The 17,975-nt window shown below is 44.6% G+C and overlaps 1 protein-coding gene across 1 annotated transcript in view; it reads left to right on the top strand.

Moving 5' to 3' along the window:
- The window catches only part of T265_02697 (hypothetical protein), a gene marked incomplete at both ends in the record, with an annotated part of 113,238 nt that overhangs the window by 48,441 nt on the left and 46,822 nt on the right, over nt 1-17,975 (top strand). The window contains 6 exons of the mRNA XM_009166999.1: nt 7,293-7,793; nt 8,418-8,897; nt 13,053-13,158; nt 14,397-14,467; nt 15,326-15,424; nt 17,409-17,542. Of these exons, the coding sequence (XP_009165263.1) occupies nt 7,293-7,793; nt 8,418-8,897; nt 13,053-13,158; nt 14,397-14,467; nt 15,326-15,424; nt 17,409-17,542 (1,391 nt within the window). The remainder of the gene's footprint in view (nt 1-7,292; nt 7,794-8,417; nt 8,898-13,052; nt 13,159-14,396; nt 14,468-15,325; nt 15,425-17,408; nt 17,543-17,975) is intronic.

Below are 17,975 nucleotides of genomic sequence, written 5' to 3'. Positions count from 1 at the left end.
ATTCGGCCAGTACTACCAAGCTAAACATATTTTTGAATGTCCACGCAAAAGAAGCAAAGCAATGAAACCACTCTCCATCGAATAAAGTGACAGGACATCAGCACACTCCGTTCGCTCGTTCAGTTAACTACCAGACTGAAAACCAAAGCCCCTCCTTGTAAAATTGTTAGTCAAACAGGGCAAGCTGCTGTCCGGTCGGAACAGCATTATTACGCTCACCTGGTCACTTTCGGGTGATTCTGCACATGTCATCAGAAGCGTATGCTTTACTCTACTGGTTTCCCGTCCAACTTTTGAGATCTCTTTGTGTTTTTTATTTTATTGCTTGTTTTCGCGCATCTGATTACAGAATTTTGGGTTCATATAAATCCTTTCATTCTGGAGGGAGGACCGTATTTCTTCAGGCTTTCCCGTTTCTCGCGCCCATCAAAAGTGACACTTAACTTTGTTGAAGTTTTTTCATCTTTAAGTGATGGTACTTGTTCTGGTGGGCTTTCTCATTACCACACCACCTCTTTTCCTACCACTGAAGTTTTTCTGCGTGTTAATCACAGAAGCGTCTATCCAAGGCGACACTGAGTGAAACTTCCCTTGATATGAAGTGCTTCTGAGATGACATATTGCTTGAGATAATTCAGTATTTTTTGACGAGTAGCCACGATTGAAGGAACAAAGTCGTCAGAAAACCATCTGAAACTCAAGCTGGAATCGCCACACCATGGACAAGATAGTTTCGTGATCATTGCTCCTTTCCATAAGCAAACATTTTGTTTGCTCACTACTTGCAATGTTAAGTAGTGAAGAATCATTGTTAGCTGTCTGCATCTCCGCTTACGGCTCTACCTTCTAACTCCCTCGTTGTGTCGATGTATTGTGTGAGCTACTCACAGTGCTCTTATATGAAGTCGTTGATGTTGGCCCATCTGCATTCTTGAATATTCCTCATGATAACAGATGTTTGGTCGTCGCTGTTTTGACTCAACGGTTTTGTCATGCACCCATAGTAGGCGTCCATTTATTGAATCGAATAAAAGAACGAATGTGAGCTTAATTGCTTCTCTTTATGACGCAACCTTTCTTTCACACCTCACATCATCGACAATCGGGTTGCAAGATCATCTCTTCCCAAGAAACAATCCTTCAATTATTTCGCCTTCTGAACCAAGATTTCATCGATTAAACACAATGAGTGCTCTATTGTTAGTCACTTAATTAGGTTGACAATCTAAACTTTGAGAAATAAGTCGTTTGATTCCTCCCAGTGCGGTTTTGCTGGTTAATTCATCCTACGGTTTCTCGTGTCATATGTGATGGCCAAATTACTGTTTGGGCCGACGAATTTATAAGCCTGTCGTGAATCACCATTCGCCATGGGTATGGCCGGCACAGACAATATAGACTTTGTATTTGCTTCCAAATTCAGCTTTGCTGCAGTGGATGTAAATAAATGAGTCTCTTTCGTACTACGCTTTGCTCTCGTTGGCGCTCATTCTGGAGTGTTTTGCTAGATCTCTCAGGACTGTTGTTTGGTCGCAGCAAATAGCCCTCTCCGCTGAGTCTTTCTGGAATGCAGAAGAGTATTACTCTGTCGGTTTAAGTTCAGACCAATGCTCTTTCGTGCCTCGCCAATCAGAAACTTCTAAATTTTGGTTTCTGTCTAGTCTGGGCTGGCTTTTGGTTGGCATGGCAGCGTGTTTCAGTTGGACGCTTATTGTCTTTGTTATGGTTACTCGGCCAGCTAGCCCAAAAACTGCAATTCCAAGAAGAAGTCGAAGCAGGTTCGCCTCATTTTTTACAGGGGAACTAGTTTTGGTAATTTTCTGAGGGGATTGCACTTATTGTGTCCGAACATCCATCGCACTGTGAAAACTGTCTGGTCTACTATTCACATTCTGGTCGGACAAGACCAAATACAAGCCTAGGTCTGGACAAAATACGGCTACTTAATTAATAACTGAAATAAAATAGGCGTTCAGCCGTACCACCGTTTCGGTGTGCAGCTGCTGTGACACCGTAAGGAGGTACGAGGGCTGTAATACCATCATATTGTCGTAGCCTTGGTGAGAACAATTGAGATTCCGAGGTTGGTTCGCCCGTGACCCCGTCTGTGCTTGGCTGGAGACGTTGCAAGAAATGGCGGCTAATCGATGTCAGTGGCGTTCGTGCAGTCAGTTTCTTTCCAGATTGTCTGATTGAGCGGTTGGAGGTGTAGGCACCTCAGTATGCTTGACATAGGCCAGCACTAGGTCCCCTCCCTCACCCACTCTTTCTCCTCTCTTCTCTGTAGGGCTTTTAATACAATATATATATATATATATATATATATATTACTAGACAAACCTTATGGTTGTGTGGCAGTGAAGCATCAGTAGCAACACTGATGTTGATGATGATACTACCTTTGGATCGAAAGCTCTTGGTGCGCGCCGTCAACATGTGCTTAGGGGTAATATGACGCAATCATTGACCGTGGTTTGTGCAGCAATGGAAACTAATATTGCCAGTCAGCTGGCGGAGGCAAACTAAGCGGAAAATGCACAACACGGGCGTGAGACAGCACAGTGAAAACAGCTCCACCTAGAGGTTACTGGAGCATCTTGATCCCATCAATCGTTTCCGGGACGCGGTCAGTAATAAGGAACCAGTCGTTTCGTTTCAGAGAGGTTTGGTAAAATTGGTGGATTTATTGCTGGGCAAGGTTTCACCTTTACACAAAAGCTTCGTCAGGCCGATTGGGTAAGTAACCAGGTTGGTCGAGTTTTAAGGCATTCAGGTAACCACTCCGTGAGGTTTCTTCTGACTAACTGACTTGTTCATTGCTGGTTAGCGGTCTGCAGTTCCTGTTTGGTGGTTAGTGGGGATCACTAACACTTACGATAGATTAGTCAGGTAATTGTCTTGATTTCGTAACCGGATTCTGCGGTCTTGCTTTTCTGGTCTTGTTTGGCCTTGGTATTGGGACCAATACTCGTCTTAGTTGCCGCTTCCCAATTGATTATAAACAGCCAAGCACGCTCCGGAAGGACGAGTTAGAAAGGGTGGGCCCCGAAAACCGCACACTTCGATCACGCAACGGTTGACCACGACCGCCGGCGCGTTATTTAACACGGTCGAAATAATTTTAGAGACCGGTGCTACTCAAAAGGCGCTCTTGTGAGACAGTAATGCCCTACTCGCTGCACCCTCGGGTCAGGCCGGCCCCCTACAGCCAAGTAGGTCAGACTATTGAGTCATTGGCTCTTGGAAGGGCCCCCCAAGAAAACACTAACAACCGCTGTCTCGCGGTCCAGACTCTTGAGTCAGAGACCAGGGGCAGGGTCCCTGAACAAAACCCTACATCCTCCCACTGCTATGTGGGTCAGACTTATGAGTCAAAGGCTCAAGAGGGGCTACCTCAACTAACCCCCCTTCTTCGGCCTGTGCAACCGGGAGATATCATCTGCCCTTGCAGCTCTTCGCTCACCGGCCTTCCCCCTTTTTTCAACCCACCGTACAATGCAGTGCAATCAACCATCTGCCAACCTCCTAGCCACTGTTCCGCGTCTCAACCATCGCCCAGAAAAATAAACCAAAATAATGGCCTACTAACCTCAAAAGATCTGATCCCCGTTGCAGCTGTTAATGTCCGTACTCTGTGTCAAATTGGGCAACAGGCATTCCTTGCTGAAACCTTGCTTTCCTTCTCTATCGATGTATATTGTCTCTGAAACACGCATATAAGACTCCACTTTGGTCGTGGTCCTCAAGCCGCTTAGTACGAGCCAAGATGTTCCACATTTCACTTTTTGGGCATAAGGTGATCCTGACGCAATGGCTCGTGGTATCTGTGGTGTAGGAGTTGCACTCAGCCCCAAGGCTAAAAGCGCCTTACTGGACTGGATCCCAGTAAACACTCGCCTTTGCGCTGTGCGGTTGTCTGGCTCCATTACGATTAACGCAGGTCGATGTGGTAAACGGTGTTTGTATCAGCTTACGCTCCAACTGATTGCACTTCTGAAACTGAGAAGCACGAGTTTTATCAAGATCTGTCACAGCTGCTTCGTTCGGGAAGAGGGACAGATGTAGTGATCCTGGTGAGGGATGTGTAAGCCCAAGTTGGACGAATAAGTCCAGAACAAGCACAGTTAGGTGGTAGATTTGGTTTCGATGCCGGACATATGAATCACGGGGAGTGGCTTCTTCAGTTGTGTGTAGATCATCGTGTGTTCCTAGCCGTTGAGTAGTTCCACTACAAACGCTCACATCGAGTTACTTGAAGGCCACTTACCTCAAGACAGTCGTGGACTCAATTGGACTATATGGTACAGTCATGTGGATGACGAATATTGCCTAGGGGATGAATGGAGGCGACTGAAAGAAGCTATGTTCTCAGCTTTCAGAACTGTTTTTCTAGCCCATCTGACTCGACTCAATGAACACCGGATATCTTCGAAATCAGCAGATTTTACTGTTATCAGAAAGGCCATACCAGCCACTAGCTACTATGGTGGTGCACGCAGATCCCGCAAACACCGGATAATCAGGAGCTTAAAGAATGACAGAGAACGCTAGTGGATTTCGAGGGACCAGAAGAAGGAGAAAGCTTTCGCTGCAGGCAACAGCCGTGCCCTGTTTCAACGGGTCAAATGAACTCAGGTGTCAGTAAGACAACATGCGGAAAAGCAGAACAGCAATTCCCTCCCTCAACCGCCGTCTTGAGCGGTGGGCTGAGCACTTCAAAGAACAGTTCACCTGGTCCCCTCTAGCACAACGCAACACTCACACCAACCCACCATCAGCAACCGAAATCCAGCGTGAGATTTCACTCCTGAAGCGCGACAAGCCACCTGGCCCGGATGGTCTAATCCCGCGTCCTTCAGAGAAGGTGGTGAGCTTCTGGTGAACAGTCTGACAACCATACTGCAGGTGAGAAACGCACTTTCCATCGACTCAAGCGGGTACAAGGCAGCACTTATCTCACATATACAGTCGAATGCTGGTCTGTGATTTGAAAACCCTGTTTTGAAAGTGCTTTTTAGCTATTGGTTGAGTAAAGCGCATTACGCTAGCTCGTACGGAGTCAACATTCGGCCAGTACTACCAAGCTAAACATATTTTTGAATGTCCACGCAAAAGAAGCAAAGCAATGAAACCACTCTCCATCGAATAAAGTGACAGGACATCAGCACACTCCGTTCGCTCGTTCAGTTAACTACCAGACTGAAAACCAAAGCCCCTCCTTGTAAAATTGTTAGTCAAACAGGGCAAGCTGCTGTCCGGTCGGAACAGCATTATTACGCTCACCTGGTCACTTTCGGGTGATTCTGCACATGTCATCAGAAGCGTATGCTTTACTCTACTGGTTTCCCGTCCAACTTTTGAGATCTCTTTGTGTTTTTTATTTTATTGCTTGTTTTCGCGCATCTGATTACAGAATTTTGGGTTCATATAAATCCTTTCATTCTGGAGGGAGGACCGTATTTCTTCAGGCTTTCCCGTTTCTCGCGCCCATCAAAAGTGACACTTAACTTTGTTGAAGTTTTTTCATCTTTAAGTGATGGTACTTGTTCTGGTGGGCTTTCTCATTACCACACCACCTCTTTTCCTACCACTGAAGTTTTTCTGCGTGTTAATCACAGAAGCGTCTATCCAAGGCGACACTGAGTGAAACTTCCCTTGATATGAAGTGCTTCTGAGATGACATATTGCTTGAGATAATTCAGTATTTTTTGACGAGTAGCCACGATTGAAGGAACAAAGTCGTCAGAAAACCATCTGAAACTCAAGCTGGAATCGCCACACCATGGACAAGATAGTTTCGTGATCATTGCTCCTTTCCATAAGCAAACATTTTGTTTGCTCACTACTTGCAATGTTAAGTAGTGAAGAATCATTGTTAGCTGTCTGCATCTCCGCTTACGGCTCTACCTTCTAACTCCCTCGTTGTGTCGATGTATTGTGTGAGCTACTCACAGTGCTCTTATATGAAGTCGTTGATGTTGGCCCATCTGCATTCTTGAATATTCCTCATGATAACAGATGTTTGGTCGTCGCTGTTTTGACTCAACGGTTTTGTCATGCACCCATAGTAGGCGTCCATTTATTGAATCGAATAAAAGAACGAATGTGAGCTTAATTGCTTCTCTTTATGACGCAACCTTTCTTTCACACCTCACATCATCGACAATCGGGTTGCAAGATCATCTCTTCCCAAGAAACAATCCTTCAATTATTTCGCCTTCTGAACCAAGATTTCATCGATTAAACACAATGAGTGCTCTATTGTTAGTCACTTAATTAGGTTGACAATCTAAACTTTGAGAAATAAGTCGTTTGATTCCTCCCAGTGCGGTTTTGCTGGTTAATTCATCCTACGGTTTCTCGTGTCATATGTGATGGCCAAATTACTGTTTGGGCCGACGAATTTATAAGCCTGTCGTGAATCACCATTCGCCATGGGTATGGCCGGCACAGACAATATAGACTTTGTATTTGCTTCCAAATTCAGCTTTGCTGCAGTGGATGTAAATAAATGAGTCTCTTTCGTACTACGCTTTGCTCTCGTTGGCGCTCATTCTGGAGTGTTTTGCTAGATCTCTCAGGACTGTTGTTTGGTCGCAGCAAATAGCCCTCTCCGCTGAGTCTTTCTGGAATGCAGAAGAGTATTACTCTGTCGGTTTAAGTTCAGACCAATGCTCTTTCGTGCCTCGCCAATCAGAAACTTCTAAATTTTGGTTTCTGTCTAGTCTGGGCTGGCTTTTGGTTGGCATGGCAGCGTGTTTCAGTTGGACGCTTATTGTCTTTGTTATGGTTACTCGGCCAGCTAGCCCAAAAACTGCAATTCCAAGAAGAAGTCGAAGCAGGTTCGCCTCATTTTTTACAGGGGAACTAGTTTTGGTAATTTTCTGAGGGGATTGCACTTATTGTGTCCGAACATCCATCGCACTGTGAAAACTGTCTGGTCTACTATTCACATTCTGGTCGGACAAGACCAAATACAAGCCTAGGTCTGGACAAAATACGGCTACTTAATTAATAACTGAAATAAAATAGGCGTTCAGCCGTACCACCGTTTCGGTGTGCAGCTGCTGTGACACCGTAAGGAGGTACGAGGGCTGTAATACCATCATATTGTCGTAGCCTTGGTGAGAACAATTGAGATTCCGAGGTTGGTTCGAGCCGCAGATCTTCCGGTCAGTATTTTTGCACCCTAACCAGTGAGTATTCTCTAGCTCAATATGGCTATTGGCTATCTATCCAGTGTCATGTCACTTAAAACCCCATACCGGATCGATTTTCCGTATATTTTTTAGAGCGGATCACGTATGGTCCCCGTTTGGGTACGATGAAACGACGTCACTCAACGTATCTGTTCCCTCCCTCGCTGCCCAGAGTACACCAACTGATATAAACCTGACTGGAAATGCTGTGTCAAATTCTTTATCCGCTTTGGATGCAGCGTTCGAGGTGTCCCATGCAGTGTTGCCGGATAATCCGAATCCTTCTGTTCATTGTCAACTGGTCAGGCGAACTCCATCTCGTCTCCAGCGATTTCTCCGTACCTTACGGCGTAGCTTCAGTTTTCAGCACGTCGGATTGGATGAACCAACCCAACCACATATTCCAGGAGTCAGTCAGCAAATCCAGGCTTCCAGCGTCCGCCTATCTTCTGATCGACTACACACTGAAAGACATAGGCGACCTAAATCAAATGCCCGTCTTTCACGGCTTTTCCAGTGTATCACCGTTGGAGACGTCAATCGCGTGAACGAACATTCTGGTCTATTTCTTCTGAGAAATGATACCAGCCCAAAGTGAGAAACATTTTATTCTTGAATCTGTGCTCTGTATCGTTAGTATCTGCCTGTCTATGTATCAGCCGTATGGAAATAATAAGGATCAGCTGGATGGGCAGGATCATGTTCACGATTCGAGTTGGCAGTGAGTATCTGGGGCCATTTGTACATTTTTTATCTGATGATTCACAGGTTTTTCTCGGATATTCAACAAGTCAGCGTCTCGCCACTTCTACCAGTCTGTGCAAAGTGGTATATGTCGATTGTTGATGTTGCTGTTTGCAGACCTGTTGCACTTTCCAGAATCATTTGGGTACATCTCTGGGAACTCCGTCAGTGGGGAGTATAGGGAAAAATATAAGATAATCATTCATCTGTAGTTCGGGATGCAGAGGTCGGGTTCGAACCACGCACCTTGCGTCCGTAAATCCGCGTCTGTAGTTCGGGATGCAGAGGTCGGGTTCGAACCACGCACCTTGCGGTCAGTAAATCTGCGTTCTGATCTCTGAGCCATCTCGCCCCCACAAAGCATAGGGCGTATTGTTTACCTTTTTTCCGCGTGTTGCCGGAATGAAGTATCAATAAACGTAGCTGACAACTTTAATGAAACCACACCAATTTCGTTTGTCATTTTCTGCACAGTCTCGAATGGATGGGTAATCTTCACGGCAACCGTTTCTACTCCTGTCCTGGTGGGTCTTATCCGAATTGTGTCGCACTGGTTCCGTTATCCGACTCCCTAATGGAAACGGGTACTCCTAATGATTCGGGACATGTCACCAGGTCGAGCACAACGCCTCTTTTCCCTGTTGGTGACTCCGTAGGGTCGGTTAGTTTCATCGGCAGTGGACACCAACGAAGCGTACCGCCTCACGGTAGCACACAACTGTTGGCTCGTCTCGATACAGCTCCCGGATACCTGCTCACTTGCTCCGGTTTCGTTCACTTCGGAGCATTACACCCAACATTAACTGGTGGGAGGGAATTTTGTTTCTTCTGTTCTGCACCCGCATCTACATGTATCAAATCCTCTGAATACCAGCGGCTCTCGAGTGATGCTGCCCTACTCTGTAGAATATTTGCTGCCCCCAGTTTCCTGAGCCGTCTCCGGTGGTTGCGGAGGTGAGTTTTTGGAATTATCCAAAGTTTGTGTAAGGTGTTGTTTTGACGTCATCATCATCATCATCACCGACAGCATGACATCAGTGTTCAACGCTGATGCTTCACTGCCGTCCTCTCACGTTTCATAGCGTTGTACAGTGCCTGTCGATCTTACAGCATAATTCGTCTTCATGTTCAGGATTAAATCTAGAATTAGACTTGAAACTCCTCTTCAAGTTCTAGAGTTTGCTCAGTAAGGGAATCCTACAGGCTATTTGGCCCTTATCTGTGAAAGGCTACCACTCGGGAAATCAGTCAGCACCGGATTACTTAATGCAAACTGAGGAACAGCGACACTATAGCGGCACTTTAGTTACACTGCTGATCAGCCACCCAACCGGATGTTACGACGCCCAATTACCAACCCGAAATTCGGATCCTCTATAGAATCTCGAATCTCTCACTGCTTAGGAGGCCTAGCAACGATGGAACAGTCGTACAATGCTTTTCACTTTCTGCGTTAAATAGTTTTGGTCTATCGTCCAACTTGGTGGTTTGACAGTGATGACCACATCACATCCTTATCCTTATCAACGGAGAACTTCCTCGACCGTACCCACAACAGTCATTTCAGAGAACTAATCAAACCAAACCCGTTCCGATGAATATGGTGTCCGGAAGTCGATTTTATTGCCCGGCACTGTATTCCAGTGCATTCAAAATTCTCGTATTACGTCGCTTTACTTGAAATGACGCTACGTTTCGCGTTCCACAAAATCTAGTCACTTTTCTCTGATATGCAGCTGTCCAACATGAACCATGATGAGACAATCGAAAATCACTCAGCTTGAATCCACCACATACCGTTCCGCTTAGCCCTGGAAAGGCAGTATCGATTCACCGTTTCCGGGTCACGCGCTACGGTTACCCGCCGAAAACGACAGGCCACACCCATGGTCCGACCCGGACATCACAACCAATAGGGTTTATGTGGCTTCCGCTCTCTCATTGGCTGAAAGCCTTCACCGTGGATTGGCTCACTAACAGTGCGCCAACAGGACAGGCGATGCTTTCTGGCGAATGGGTTCAGTCCGACGCTGACCACGTAACCAATAGGGTTTATGTGGCTTCCGCTCTCTCATTGGCTGAAAGCCTTCACCGTGGATTGGCTCACTAACAGTGCGCCAACAGGACAGGCGATGCTTTCTGGCGAATGGGTTCAGTCCGACGCTGACCACGTCAATAGAAGTGTCCCTATGTTGATAGCTCGTCATGTCCGACTTTGCGCGGGTTGTCTGAGCGATTGACACAATCTGTGATAAGAAAGGCACTGATGGATCTGTTCCACGCGATCCTCTTCGTTTTGGTTTAAACCCGATTTTGTGGATAGCGCCACATGAGACTGGATTTTAGTTTTCATGTATAAAACATGGATGCATTGAAGGCGAATTGTCCCTCTTCTAACCTACCATGGAACGTCGGAAGTCTCTATGCTGATGATCTGCACACATGTGATCCTATGAATGGCAATTTCGAAAGATCTGCATTCACGATACCTCAGCACATGCGTCGCTTTTTAGAAGTGGATCGAGAGGGAACCAACTCTTTGCCTTCCGCGAACTCCTTGTTGATCAAACGACCCCTGCCCGTTTTTGATAGCACTGATGAACTTGTACACTCTTCAGGAAGGAAGAATGCTTCCTCAGTATCCCTTACTTCAATTTCTGATGGACCATACAGCGATATATGGGCAGGTTCTCTCACGTATGCGTTCATTAATCTTCCATAAAGTTACGCTTTTTCTCAATTTTTCTGCATATGGTCACCTAAGCGCATTAGAATTGCCCCGAGTACTGTTGCATATAATAGCTCACGAACTGTGCCAACATTCTACGCTCTTCATTTTGAACCAGGGGGACTTTGACAGCAACATATATTGACTAACGGTGGTGCTACAACTTGAGGTGATTACATATCCGCATAGTCATTAGATCCACTAACCACCTAACTTGGTCGGCGAGCCATCAAACAGGGAAACTATCGTGCTGTTTGAACACCATCTTTTTCACAGTGAGTTCAACCCGTGGCGTCAGGTGTGTGAAGTTTGGAAAACTTTAAAGAATAATTATTGAGGGGTCGTATTTTTGGTATATCGAACGTAAGAGTACCCGGTTTCCAAGTGTGTCTATGATCGGTGATCATTTTCACGTTTTTAATGACTATAGTAGATCACGTATCCGAGTGTCCTTATAATTACTACTCATTCGCTTGCCTTTGTTTTTGCCAAGGTCAGTCTTTAGTTATTTTCTCGCTAGCCGGATCGCGTCAGTCTGCTGCAGTACGTATAATCGATGGACTGTAGATCAACTGCTCCGTCAAAGTCTTCATAATTCAGCTGAATGAAACACGCGTTCCAGCATGCGGGTGCCGTCTGCTGACTATCAGATGACGCGTTGGCCAGCCCATAGCTTTCTCACACAATCACCCTGCTTATTACATGATGCCTCTAGTAATACCTACGCATATTGTTGTGTCGTTTCTAATCTGCCGAATCATTTTTGCAGCTGCTCTGTATATACTTCATTGTGAATGACTTGAATGAGCTAATCAGGCGAACCTATGCTAGAAATTCGATACCACACCCTAAGGTGACCAAGCCTAATAGGGACCGCTATCCTAATGGTGATGCTTTGGTGGAACTTACAAGTTTAAGTTCAGCTTATGACACGTAATTCCCTCACAACGACCGGACAGCTCGTGTTCTCGCTTGATTCCATCAGAAGTGTTCAATTTAATTATATATGCCAGACGATTTGTAGCGCCCTTATGTAGCCTGTCACTGTAAATGAACAAACTATCGTGGGGATATCTGAAGCCTGCGCTTATCCAAATGAATTCTCGTAACAGTTGTAATTTGTATAACATCCGACATCTCGTACCCAGTGTAGGGTATCCATGATCGTTTCGACACAGGTTGGAATACTGAGATACATGACCGTGACTGGTTGATCAACGCTAATTACAGTTTCATCAAGGCCTAATGGGTCACGCCAATTAGAAACTTTGGTTGTGATTGACTCATGAAGGTTTCGTTTTATCTATGTCGTTTCACTTGGACCCACCTTAATAACATTTCAGAAAAGTGTTGCTCAAGGGGAGAGCCGGACATATCTCCGGTAGCATTAGTACTTATACCCCACAAATATAGCGTGCATTAGAGTAAATAGGGCTTATTCACACGCCAGTGGATTGGAGAGGTCGATGAAAATTTCGTCCGGCTCACCGCCGGTTTCGCTCCTTTGCGGTTAATCAGGTTGCCTAGCTCTCCTGTCGCCATCAAGCTTATCTCATAGGTATATTCGGGAAAAAATGCATTCTCAAAGTGGGATACTAGTTTAAATTCACCTGATTGCTGTTTACAATAGTTTACATCCAACTCAGTGCGTTCGGGGTGGCTATACTGGTCGGATTGTTTGACGCTTTGTAGTGCGTGCAACTTATGCATATCATTATCGACCCTCGGCCGACACCCAATAGATATTTAGCTTGACTTAGCTGATTGGTTATCCTTTCACCTTAAACCTCGACCAACCTAGGAACCTAGTCACTTGGCCTGACGAAAAGCGAAACGTTGCCCAGCAATAAATCTACTGATTGCCATTAAATAAAACGACACACGGTTGGTCGTTCTAAAACTTTGGCTTTACGTTAGGCGGCAAGATAACGGGGGCTCACCTATTCATGTTGAAGTGGATTAAGGCATAAGCTCTCGCTTTTTTAACGTTTGCAAAACCCACTAGCAACTGGAAGAAATTTCAGTTGAGCAGCAAATTTCAGTGGGCTACGTGGTCAAGAGCAAATGAGAGCACCGTGCAACAATGAGGTAACATGTTCGATACACAGGAGATTTAGGTTCATTTACTTTACTTGTCTACAGGCTGCCTGGGAGGATTCTCAAGCGTTTGCTAACAGGTGGGATGTAAATAGCGTAGGGGCGTATGACCACTCGGTTCAATGTTATCCAACGCTTACAAGCCACCAAAATCGGCAGCAGATATATGCGAACTGTATTTGGCTATGTAGGATGAATTGAATGTCTTGAAAATTATCTGCATCATTTTACTCTGTGGAACTGTGCTGCACATACACGAGTGTTGTTTGTTCTATTCTTTCTAGCCTTCGACGCACGGCAAAACCGAATTTAGAAAATGAACGGCATCGTGAGAACTCCCTCAAACTCTCCATTTTGGAAGCTCGCAATCTTTCAAGCAAGCGCCGGCAAGTTATATCTTTATGATAAAAGAAACAATGTGAATTATAGTCACTATCTGCTTATTAAACCCTGATTGAAATGCCTCACTAACCTTCAGTTCTCAGTTCATGCTTCAGTCAAAAATCGAGGCGTGCACCCGGAACCTTCATGCGTTGTAGTACCTAAATATGATAAAGCTCACTCATAGACCTCCAAATTTTCCCGCGGTATAAACGTATAAAAGTCGCTGTGCGAAGATTATCTTAGGAATTCAAAACCTTCCAGAACGGAATGTTGTTTGTCTTGTGAGTGGTTTTCTTGTCACTCATCCACAATATCTGAGCATACCGTGACTGTTTTGATAGACCTTTCTAGACCCCTGACTACAGACACTATAGGTGCCAATAAGCCTGGTATTAAGTGAGGTACCTATAGGTCTTAACACATCTAGTTATGTCAAACTGCCAATCAACCTCTGATAGGAAGACTTGTCTATGCCACATAACACGCGCTTCACCCATCAAATTTGGTCTATTTCGAAGTGTCAGTGATGCAAAACCTAGACGTACCTGGGTGCACTTAGACAGTGATCCGGAGGTAATCGGGGTTCTTTAGAGCATTCTCCTTTGCGTCACCCTTGTGACACATTGTCGTTCCGGCGAAATCTGCTAAATCTGTTGACTAGTTCGTGTGAAACATTAAACGGCGGTCATCCACCGTAAAAACTTATCCCGCCTGACGTTCAGACCAGGTGAAAACATTCATTGTGAAAACGTTCATTTACCTCAGTACAGTACTACTGCCCACGTTTGCGTCTCGCGATTCACCATTTAAAATTCTCATTGGTGCCAAAAGATTTACATCTGTGACTTCCGCAGAACCTTTGCATTCTTCTAGTTGTTTGGAACATACTTATTCAAACCAGCGTGAAAGGTAATGCTAGCCTAGGCACTATGTATGCTCTGGCTTAGGAGATACGCAGGTGCCGGTACTATACTCCGCTTTCAGGGTATTGTCCTAGGATAATGTAAGAATTTCATCAGTAAATAAAAGTAAAGTGTTGTAAGCGCGTCACTTTGGTCAAAGTTTAAAGTTAAACTAAAAATAATCAACTAAAATAGGATTCGCATTTTTGGCCGTTTTTCACATCCACAAAAAGGTGTCATTTGAGATGAGCTTTTGTACGTTACCTGGCGGATGTGCGAGGTATTGTTACTTGCCGATCCCTGCGATCGATTAATACTCCCATTATTTTCTTTTTGATCAAGGTGATCGAACAGATGAACCGTTTACCTGCATTTTTGGAAACTCGTTCAAACGGACTGTTCTTATCATTCGTGTGGGAAAATTAGGTAGACTATGCAGTTGGAGTTGCTGCATCAGAGCCGCATTTGTATAGACGTGTACAAGTATTTTCCGTTATGTTCTCTAGGCACTGGCTGATTTAAATCAGCTTGGAGCTCGTTGTTTGCCTTTAGGGCCAGTCAAGTGAAGAAAAGTGATTAATTTTGGTGGGTGAAGGCCTTCACTTTCGTTTTGGTTCGGTACAGTTGTATCCCTTCCTCTTACATTCGCGTTCTTCACAGTATGGGTTACTGTTACAGCCGAAATACGTGAAATAACCTGCCATCGTTTTAAATGTACGTAATGCCATTTTCACTTAGTATCGTTGTGAATGGTATCTTGCTGTATCATATTTGTTTTATTCCTAAACCCAGTTACCTGTATTTCATTCTGTTAAAGTATCTGTCAGTTTTATCGATTTATCATCAGCTGTTTGTTTTACTTATCGTGGTCAAATCATTTTTCCACCGGCAATTCATTCACAGCGCTTGTTCTTACTGCCGTCGACTTACTCTGCATGCCTGCCGCTCCATGTGTCACCCTAATCTGGACGCCCGTCAGTGCCAGACAATTGTTGAACAAAGCAGTAGGAGGCGCTGTCTAATCATCTCTTTCCCGTGTGGTCTGTGTTACTGAATTGCCGCGTGCATGAATTTGGTGAAGTTTGACGCGCACTTATATCTTGTGTCTGTAATTTACGAATGTTGATCCCGTTTGTTCTATCCTCCTAGTGCCAGCTAAGCTGGTTGGACGTAGTGTTCGTTGGCTTTCGTTCAGCTTTCTTTGGTTGGAATTTTCACTGGATTGTTCTGAACCCTGGCTAAACTGTCGTTTTTTTTACCGCATCCTGTAGCTATTACTGTGATATCTGTTTGGATCGTACACTCTATGCTCGAACGACCAGTAAAACTGCTACAAATGGAATATTTTGGGCAGAGGATTTCGATCTCAAGTAAGTGTGTCACAATCTCTTGTAACCTTGTCTTTCATGTCACTTTTACGATGTGTTCTGTTCGTTCTTACGTATTCTTGTTGTCTTCCGAGCTTGGTGCATGTCCAGACAATTGGGTCCGGTTGAATTCGTACTCAACATCTCGTAGTAGAACACACAACTTTAGAACCCTGACGAAACAGATAGCATCGGTAAATTAGAAACAAGATCCAAGAGAGATATATGAAACAAAAGACATTCTGAATCCTGCTGTGAACCGGCTATGACTTTCCTTTACTACGAGTGTGGCCAAGGTTTCCAGGTTGGTTCCACTCTCGACAAACGAATGAGGTTATCCATTATCTGGTGTTCCCTACGGATCGAGGTTGCATCTGGTGATTAGTGTTTTTTGCTAGACTATTGGGATAAGTCTGCTTACTTACTTTCATTTCCTGTCATCACGATCCGTTTTCGGTGTGGCATCTTAGTTATGCACTGTTGACACCGATTTCGGACGAGGCATTTCGTCCCGGTTATGGTACGGTGTATCGGTGAAGTGTCCTCGAGAGCTTGGACAGGTGCACCTACTGGTTAAAGACAGTTTAAAACACAGTGGGGGGTTTTCTCCGATGACATCTATCCTTAATACGGTTTCGTCCAATAAATTGCAACACTTAGCTGAACATGAACGGATCTATGTGTGAAAATAGGTGCCATAATGCCAAACAGCTCAACAGTACTACGGAGAGTTTTGCTCCGGGTTTGGGATGCATTTTCCAGGCAACCTTATCATTCAGGACGCGAAATTTGTGCTTTAAATTTGCAGTATATCAGTAGCTCTTTTCATCTGGAAAGTCAGTGCCCCTCATAGATGGCTACTCGGAGCTATGTGCCCCGGATTTTTTTTTACTTGCAATGTCGTGTTATGATCGTGTAGTTGTTAATTATGGAATTTTTGTAACAACGTGTATAGGTTACAGCTGAATGGCGCTGTAACAGCATCGTTTCACAGCATTCTGTGAAACGCTTTATCTCGGTGGCCAGCTTTCCTTAGTTAGCAATCATATTTGATCAACCATGTTTATGGTACATTTGCACCCAAATATTGCAGCAACTATGGAAGACGTGAGGTTCGTATTCTTCAAACTGATGCATGTTTACTAATTATTCTGGGGATCTCTGATGTTACCCCTTTAGGTTACAGGCTTTCAGTGACACGAAACTACGCTTCAACTCGAGATAACGTAACTCAACGCACATCTTTACCCAGAATTACTCTTGTAACGTGTCCAGTATGGTGTTACTCTCGAATGCATTCTCCTGGCTAGGTTGTACGAGTGTCTGAATTGTTGGATTCTCCTGTCGCACTGGACTTTGGCTTAAGGTGCATGAGACAAAACATCGCACGCAAGAAGAGCAACTACATTAGTAGACTGTATACTGTAATCGTTTGTGTCTTCTTGTACATATTGCTCAGACATTCATGGAATTAGTCCGATAAACCACAGCTGGTCAGAGGAACGAGGAAATAGTGAATTAGGTGTAACGTATGAAATGGGATGCAGTCTGTTTTGGTTTGACTGTATACTGACTGACTCAATGCTACGACTGCGGAAAAAAACAACTCTTGCCGTTTTTGAAAGGTGATCCACAAAATTTAACTGGCGTGTACAGTCATGCGGTTGTCTTAAAGGACACTCGTTGCGTGTTATGAAAGTATAGCGGCCAAATAGAGCCATGAATTTTTAGTGACAATAGCACTGTTTCACTTAAACTAACAATCTATCGCAGCAAATGGTGACACCATAGCAACCTAATTAAGTAGTAGCATATTGGATGATCGTGACTTAGCTGCTTAGCGGAATTAGTTCATATGGTATCCGTCAAATGCCTTCATTAACATGTGTTTCCGAAGTTTTCAGAAAGTATGGTATATTTTTAACGTCCGTCCTTACAAGTTTGGCTCCAGTCTTTGTCCTTTACTCCATGTATCTGCACTTCTTAGCAATCTTCCAAACGTGTCGGTTATGACAATCAGTTTGTACAAAGAAGCTGATTCCTCGAATAAGGACAGTCGGCGTTTCGGCACAACCAGACTAGGATCGAAAAAGTACAGGAAATCTCAAAACCAACTTGTGGGTAAGTCACACACTCAATGCTTGTCTTCAGACAGGCAGTCTGCTTTCAGCTTTCTCTGATCGGATGTTTCTTTGTAGAGTGACGGTGTTGAAATGCAGGTAAACCTCAGCTCTCCTAGCTTATTTGAATATTGCGGTAATGGCACGGGAGTAAGTAATCAGTCCCTACACCAGACCTGCTCATGAGTCAAGTCTTTCCTGACTGATACATGTGACGCTGCTCGGAAATGCCACACTGGTACCCCTAACTGGAGTTTCCTTCGGCAGTTCGTTGTTGTTGGCGTACGCATTTTTAGCATGCTAGTTGTTCTGAGTCGACTGACTTGCAACGACTGCACGTAACACTGGTGCCGACGCTCTACCTCTCAAGCTAGTTTTCTGAATAGCAGAATTTGGTCAGTGACCCGTTATAATATGTTCGCTGTTTGTCCATG

This window comes from Opisthorchis viverrini (genome assembly GCF_000715545.1).
Source record: "Opisthorchis viverrini unplaced genomic scaffold opera_v5_34, whole genome shotgun sequence".
Lineage (NCBI taxonomy): Eukaryota > Metazoa > Platyhelminthes > Trematoda > Opisthorchiida > Opisthorchiidae > Opisthorchis > Opisthorchis viverrini.
Note: the sequence above shows the minus strand (reverse complement) of the source record. Positions and strands in the feature narration are given on the sequence as shown.